Consider the following 8,111-nt stretch of genomic DNA (forward strand, 5'->3'; position numbering starts at 1 on the left):
TGAGGCAGAGAGGAGGTAGCACCCCCACACCTGTTACCACCTGGGAATACCAGCACTTTCTTCAGCTGGCTTCTGCCTGTGAGCTCTGTGACAGAGCCTGTGTGTGTGTGTGTGTGTGTGTGTGTGTGTGTGTGTGTGAATGTTCCTTTATCTACGCGTGTGTGTGTGTGTGTGTGTGTGTGTGTGTGTGTGTGTGTGTGTGTGTGTGAATGTTCCTTTACCTACGCATGTTTGTGTGTGTGTGTGTGTGTGTGTGCCAGTATGTGTCCTTGCTGGGCGACCATGCTCCCATTTTCCATCATTTGTTTTTCCAGTCCATCTACTGAGAACGTTCTGTTCATTAAAGCACAAACTGTGTAGACTACATGTCTAGTTTAGTATTGCATTTATGACATGCACGATTTTAAAGGTCCCCAATTATTTTTTCACAACTGTGTATTATTCCACACGCACTACCAAACATGTTGAGAAGTGTTTTTTTTTTGTTAGTTTTTTTAATAAAATCTCTCTTTGAGCTGAACAGGCTATTTTGGGTTTGTGTTCTACTTTTTTCACATACTATGCCTTAATTGGTTGCCTGATCAGGAGTCTCTCCCATCTCCTGCCCACACAACTGCCGGTCAAAAACTGAAAATGATGTCCAAAAGTAATCCAGCAAGGATTACACCATACATTATAGTTTCCACCTTGAATATAGATACATAAGGAACGCCCACCTGGACAGATGTTTGAATGGTTACTATATAAGTATAGACAACTACAGTTGACAGCGTTCACAACTCTGACACGCTCGGACATACATACATGCATACATACACAGCGGAGCAATTCTTGCAGCGTTGCCTGCGACTACTCAAATTCTTAGTCTCTCAACTATGTTAACTGTTAAACTGTTTTGAGTTTATCGTGATTATGTAATTCTCATTATTGTGAAAGACTGTGTGTATGGAAATCTGTGTAAGAAAATACATGACTTATTGATTCAATATGAAACCCAACATTTTACTTCAACACGTATTGTGGCTGGGTGGTAGCAACCGTACTATACGAGCGAGAGTCCGGTCCCGATACGAAGTTAAAAGCATGGCGGAAAAAGAGGAGCTGGTTCAAGAACCGAAGGCCCTGCAGGGAGTGTCCGAATGGTAGTCTTTTTATAACTAATTACAATACATACGTTACCATACTGTAGCATACCAGGCTACTTAGCAAGACAACTGTAAAATGCATTGAGAGCTTTTGTCCAGGTATACTATAGTATTGAAGGTCATTGTAATCTTATTTTATAAAAATGTCCCAACAAATGAATTATTATCTATATCAACTCACGCATTTATGTTTATGCGATGGATCAAATCATGTGTAAATCTTAACAAGTACACCTGCGGTAATCGTTGAAGAATTCCCACTGAACAGGATGATAGCCTCTACACTGCAGTGTTTATTCAAATAGTAGGAAAATGTGATTGGCTGCTTTGATTGAAATCCAGAACTACCTCAAATCTAATTTGCTTGTTTTTTCAGGTGATTTATGGGAGCAAATGTGGCCATATTTTACCAGATTAATTGGGAAACATTCGACAACGCAGACAAGTGACTGAGCATGTTATAAAACTTGAAACAAATAAGAGGGGTCGTTTACAATAATATAATAAACAAACCTTTTATATTTCTAAATTTCTGTATTGCTAGAAAAACTATCCATACAGAGCTGCACGACCTATGCACAATTCAAATTGCTCAAGAGTTTGACCTGAAACGTGTTATCAAGTGCTCCACCTGCTGTTCATTCACCTAGTTGAAGCAAAACACTCAACAACGACTCTCTTGTGCCATCTGTTGGTAGATCTGAAATATGCCATTTCGTGGACAAATTGTGCCTTTCCAAAATCTCTTAATATGGGCTAAAGGGCATGCATTTAGTTGTGTGTTCTTAGACTGGGTTCATTTAAGTTAATTATTATGAATAATAAGGAATTAATAAAGCTGAGCTGCACAGGAAGGCTCCAGTGTAATCTGTGGCTTGTTTCGAACTTTGCGGACTTGCTTTGAGAGAGCTAGGCTATAAATATTTCTGACCTGGCAGCACTGATTATCACTAAATGTAGAACTTTAACAAACAATAACTTCAGCAATAAAATAAAACATTTGAAGGCTTCAGGTTGTTGTTCAATTTCATCTGGGGAACATACCGGTCATTTAAAAAATATTATTTGTTTGAGCAAATTAAAATACTCAACACAAGAGTCCATTCGCATTTGATGTTCCCATTTACGTTTTTGTTAAAGAAAATTTGACAAAATTTGAGCTACAGTAATTAATCTCATTTGTTCACACACTTGTGAATTCTAATATCTGCTTTTCTGCTTAACAAGGCAATAGTCCAAGGCAATTGGTGTCTTTTCAAAAACAACAAAGGTAGAAGTATACATTCCCAAGGTGAAAAGACACAAAATGTGTGTGTGTCTGTGCATCCCTGCACACAGATGTGCTTATGTGGGCACATATGCACACACTGCCCCTGTGTACATTCTGAGCATCTCACCACACTGTAGGCAATCTGCCCTTAAACCCGCTAGTAAAAAACATGGGATTTCAGTAAACAGCAGACGTGTTTCTTATCAAACACCCGTTTATTTTAATGTTCTATGGTGACAGCGTTTTTCCTCAGCTATCACAACTCCTTGTCCTCGCCCTGTGACATCACCAGTCTAGTGGTCACAGCCCAGCATCTCCAGTGAGGTCTTGTGAGGCTCTGGTCTGATGCGGCTGAAGGCTAGGAGCATGGGGGTTTCGTAATGGAAATACTCAGCCCCCACGAACACTCTGACCCCGTCAGGCCCACACAAAGCTGCGTCTATCTTGGGGAAGGGCAGGCGAGACTTCTTAACCACTTCGCGAGGCGTGGTCAGCAAGTCGATGTCTTGCATCTGTTCCCCTGGAGGAAGAGAGGTACAGACCTGGGTCAAATACGTAACAGTTTTGGATTCAAATATTTTACTACCCTTTACTGAGCTGGTGTATTGGAACATATGAAATATGGAGAAAGTGCAAAACCCATCTTCCGGTCCTCTAGGTGGGCTCAATAGCACCAGTCAAGATCAATCGAGAATGCAAAAGTATTTAAATTCAAAACAATTAGGTATTTGACCAAGGTCTGGAGATGTGGTTATCAGGGTGGGTGTCACTGTGAGACTTTAGCACAGGGGTGGGAGGCGAGGGCCGTATCTGTTTCTGGTTTTCAGGCCAACTGATGGCCTTAATTATTTAATTGGCTCTAACATTTACGCCATCTGACATTTTAGCTACATATCTTGATGAATGCATGAATGCCAGTCTAAGACTGTTCTTGTGTCCCTGTATGATATGGTTTTACTGTGATCTAATCTGAGTGAACTAGTGTTGGTGTACACGGCCAATTAGCTCATTTAGCCAGAGAAAATCGGTGGAAACAAAAACCTGCGTAAACACCGGCCCTCCAGGACTGGAATTGCCCACCCGTGCCTTAGCAGACGAGAGTGAGGGCATATGATGGTGACACAGGTAAGTGGGCAGGTGAGTGTGGGTAAGTGTCCGTACCTTGAATGACGTGCACGGTGGAGTCAACTCCGCACACGAAGGCTGCGTCCACCGGCCCCTTGATCCCCAGCTCCTCCTCCAGGGTTTTGGGGTACCCCTCTACGAGCGTGTTGGTGGCTCCTGTTTTATAGATGTACACCTGGTCGCCCTGGTGCATACGCACATGAGAGGTGTGTTTCAGTTATCATAAACAATCACTTCCCTTGTGGAAATGAATTATGCCGCAATATAGCAAAACAAAATAATAAATCATCAAGAGGCTGCAACACTTAAATAAATTGCCAAATATAAAATTATTAATGCTTTCTGAAACTGCAGTACGGTTATTTTAAAAAGTTGAGAAATATATATTTATCAAAATATTTCACAAATTGACCTTATAGTTGACCATATATTTCACATAGCTGTATATTCCATTTCCATAAGGATAAGGTTTAGCAGACACTCTTATTCACCCTGTTATGGAGACTGAATGTGATTCTTATTCTCTTACAATGCACAGGAATTCACAGAGCACAGTACAGGAATGAATAGTCATGAATAGTACAGGATAGTAATGTATGGTAATGCACAATAAATATTGCATTACCATACATTATTATTGTGTCTCTTCAGTCTGTTCCCTGACACAGCTCACCTTGACCATGTACTGCTTCTTCTCGAAGGAGAACACAGCGTCCACGCCACTGGCCAGCTCCTTCCAGAGGTTTCCGATGGGGAAGGCGTGCCAGCCATCCCGCTGCGTGTCCAGACGCATGTAGAACTGGCCTGAGAGACACGTGGATTCAGTTACACCCAGAAACACCATAATCTCATCCACAGCCCCTATAGCAGCCACATACTTACTGCTGAAGACAGTGTGCTGTGTGTGCGTGTGTGTGTGTGTGTGCGTGTCTGTCTGTGTGTGTGTGTGTGTGTGTGTGTGTGCGCGTTTGTGTCTGTGTGTGTGTGTGTGTGTGTGTGTGTGTGTAGGTGTGTGTGTGCTTGTGTGTGTCTGTCTGTGTCTGTGTGTGTGGGTGTGTGTGTGTGTGTCTGTATGTGTGTGTGTGTGTGTCTGTCTGTGTGTGTGTGTGTCTGTCTGAAGGTGTGTATGTGGGTGTGTCTGTCTGTGTGTATGTGCGTGTGTGTGTGTGTGTGCGTGTGTCTGTCAGTGTGTGTGTGTGTGTGTGTGTCTGTGTGTGTGAGCATGTGTGTGTGTGTGTGTGTGTGTGTCTGTCTGTGTGTCTGTCTGTGTGTGTATGTGTGAGCATGTGCGTATGTAATGAATGACACGGAGAGAAACTACACACCCCTGAAAGCGTAGGCCTTTCCCAGGTCGTCAACAGTGATGGCGTCCAGATGTACGGTACTGCAGCGCTCCCTCTCCGTGTCATTGCCCCCGTGGCCTACGGTGGCACAGCAGGGAGGTTCCACAGGTTAGGCCAGTTAAATAAGGAATCTCTCACACATTCACAACGACTGGGTTCAATGCACAGGCACCTACCAAACTTGGGGCACCTCATGAAGTAGTCGCGGGAGTCCCTGGGGTAATTCCCTGTCACAGCCCCAGTGATGGGGTGGAACTTGGTGAACTGGTGTCCATGGAAACAGTAGTATCTCTCCAGCCAGCGATAGGCAGACGTACAGTTGGGGAGATGATCCCAGTGTTTCATCTTGATTGCTTGGGTTTTAATGTCAAAGTGGTAGATTTCACTGCCTTGGGAACAAAAACAGAGACAGTCAGTGCAACTTCAGGAGCAGACTTCAGCCACAAAGTCTTTCCATAACAGAGGTTAGATAGGGTTGCTAGGGCTACTGGTGAGGACCCCCTCACTGGGGAAATAGTCCCTCCAGCCTTAATCAGAAGAGTGCTATTCACACTTTTTTAGCCGCTCTGTCCTGTTTTGGAGTGCGACTGCTAGGGCGTTGCAGTGCTATTGTTGGGGCATTGCAGCACTGTTATTGGGATGTTGCGGTGTGGCTGCAAAGGCATTGGCGTATGGTTGCCGGGACGTCATCGTGAGGTTGCTGGGGAATGGCTATGTGATTGCTGGCATGTTGCAGTATGGTTGCTAGGGTGTCGTAGTGTGGTCGACGGTGTGTTGCAGTGCAGTTGCCGGGGTGTTTTCATGTGCTCCCCGGCGTGTTGCAGTGTGGTTGTCAGGGCGTCATGTAAAGTTGCCGGGGAATGGCAATGTGATTGTTGGCATGTTGCAGTATGGTTGCTAGGGTGTCGTAGTGTGGTTGTCAGGGTGTTGTCATGTGGTCGCCAGTGTGTTGCAGTGCGGTTGCCGGGGTGTTGTCATGTGGTCGCCGGCGTGTTGCAGTGTGGTTGCCGGGGTGTTGTCATGTGGTCGCCAGTGTGTTGCAGTGAGGTTGCCGGGGTGTTGTCATGTGGTCGCCGGCGTGTTGCAGTGTGGTTGCCGGGGTGTTGCAGTGTGGTTGCCGGGGCGTACCCTTGAAGAAAAGCACAGAGTCAGTGACACACTCGCCCTTGGGGCACTCCACCGCAGCGTCCAGGTGGGTTGGGATCCCGGGAAACATCTCCTGGATGTCTTTGGGAAAGCCCTCCTCCAGAGTGTGGTTGTAGTAGCTGAAGACCTTGTCATCCTACGGTGTGATTGGACAGAAGGAGGATCAGACATCAAAACTCACTGGTATACATCTTCTTCAAACATATGCAATGCAATGCAAGAAAAAAGTTTTACTATTATTTTTACTTTATCAGGTTAGTCATCTCCGGGCTCAGTTCTCTTTGGCAGGGATGACCAGGGAAATCAAATTGCATAAAGAAAGTAGGGGATTGTGTAGCCAATATGATGGAGGAGATAATTAAGTGGCCAAATGCAGATGTCCTGGTTCCATGGTAGTTTGACACCAGGGTTACCACCCCTCTCAAGAGACATCTGTAATCACCACAGGAAAGCTCCTTCTCCAGCACAGTGGAGTAAGTTTTTGATCCAGGGGGAGTATTTACCCCTATGGCCCATCAACACAAATAGAAAGTAAGCCCATGTATCCGTATGGTGCCTTCAGCAGTCTGACATGGGGTACGGGGTGGCGGTACCTGGAAGAAGAAGATGTGGTCGTGTTCCTCTGGCCGGCCCTCGTGGTGCATGCGGAAGGCTGCATCTACGTGCCCCACGTGGTGATGATCATCCACCTCCTGGAACGTGCTGTTCAGAGGCTTGGACAGACCCCGGAAACCCTTCCACAACCGCTCGCCTGCAACAGACCTGGGATCAGTCTCACGCCAGCTAGCATTGCATGGGCTGCACTCAGGATAGACTGGGATCAGTCTCACTCCAGCTAGCATTCTATGGGCTGCGTTCAGGATAGACTGGGATCAGTCTCACTCCAGCTAGCATTCTATGGGCTGCGTTCAGGATAGACTGGGATCAGTCTCACTCCAGCTAGCATTCTATGGGCTGCACTCAGGATAGACTGGGATCAGTCTCACTCCAGCTAGCATTCTATGGGCTGCGTGCCAGCGTATTCTGTTCACACCCCGATATGAACCTCGATATAGATCTCTCTGCTGCCTTCGACACTGTGGATCACTCCATCCTCCTGTCTGCCCTGTCAGCAACGGGCATCTGTGGCACAGCCCTGGACTGGATTGAGTCCTACCTCTCTGGTCGCTCCTTCCAGGTTGCCTGGGCTGGTTCGGTATCGACACCTCGGCCCCTCGCCACAGGAGTTCCCCAGGGCTCAGTCCTTGGCCCGCTTCTTTTTTCTCTCTACACTCGCTCCCTTGGCCCTGTGATCACTGCACATGGGCTATCCTACCACTGCTATGCGGACGATACCCAACTCTTCGTCTCGTTCCCGCCGTCTGATACGCAGGTTTCAGCCCGTATCTCCGCTTGCCTGAGGGACATCCAGAGCTGAATGGACAACCACCATCTAAAGCTCAACCCAGGTAAAACTGAAATGATATTCATCCCTGCTAATACCTCTCCCCATCTGGATCTCTCCATTTCCCTCGGGGATACCACACTCACGCCGTCACCCAGTGCAAGGAACCTCGGCGTGGTGATGGACAGCAGACTGTCCCTTTCCGAGAACATTGCGGCGGTGACCCGGTCTTGCAGGTTCTTCCTATACAACATACGGAGAATCCGCCCCTTTCTCACCCCCTACTCGACCCAGCTCCTGGTCCAAGCGATGGTTCTGTCCCGCCTGGACTACTGCAATTCCCTCTTGGCTGGCCTCCCAGCGTCTGCCATCAGACCCCTCCAACTCATCCAGAATGCAGCAGCTCGTCTGGTCTTCAACCTTCCCAAATACTCACACGTCACCCCCCTGCTTACTTCCCTCCACTGGCTGCCTGTCATGGCTCGCATCAAATTCAAAACATTGGTGCTAGCCTTCCAAGCAGTTAAAGGGTCTTCCCCAGCTTATCTGCAAAAAATCATCAGACCCTACACCCCTGCCAGACCTCTTCGTTCAGCCTCCACAGGCCGCTTGGCACCTCCCCCTCTCAGAACCTCCACCTCACGCTCACGACTACTGTCTGTTCTGGCTCCACGGTGGTGGAACGAACTCCCCGTTGA

The 8,111-nt window shown here is 46.9% G+C and overlaps 1 protein-coding gene across 1 annotated transcript in view; it reads right to left on the bottom strand.

Moving 5' to 3' along the window:
• Nucleotides 1-2,708: 2,708 nt before the first annotated feature.
• Nucleotides 2,709-8,111, bottom strand: part of LOC133116560 (hemopexin-like) — an 8,120-nt gene continuing 2,717 nt past the window's right edge. The window contains 7 exon segments of the mRNA XM_061226248.1: nt 2,709-2,935; nt 3,577-3,724; nt 4,214-4,344; nt 4,866-4,961; nt 5,060-5,272; nt 6,012-6,165; nt 6,623-6,780. Of these exon segments, the coding sequence (XP_061082232.1) occupies nt 2,709-2,935; nt 3,577-3,724; nt 4,214-4,344; nt 4,866-4,961; nt 5,060-5,272; nt 6,012-6,165; nt 6,623-6,780 (1,127 nt within the window).

The sequence above is a fragment of the Conger conger genome, chromosome 17 (assembly GCF_963514075.1).
Source record: "Conger conger chromosome 17, fConCon1.1, whole genome shotgun sequence".
Lineage (NCBI taxonomy): Eukaryota > Metazoa > Chordata > Actinopteri > Anguilliformes > Congridae > Conger > Conger conger.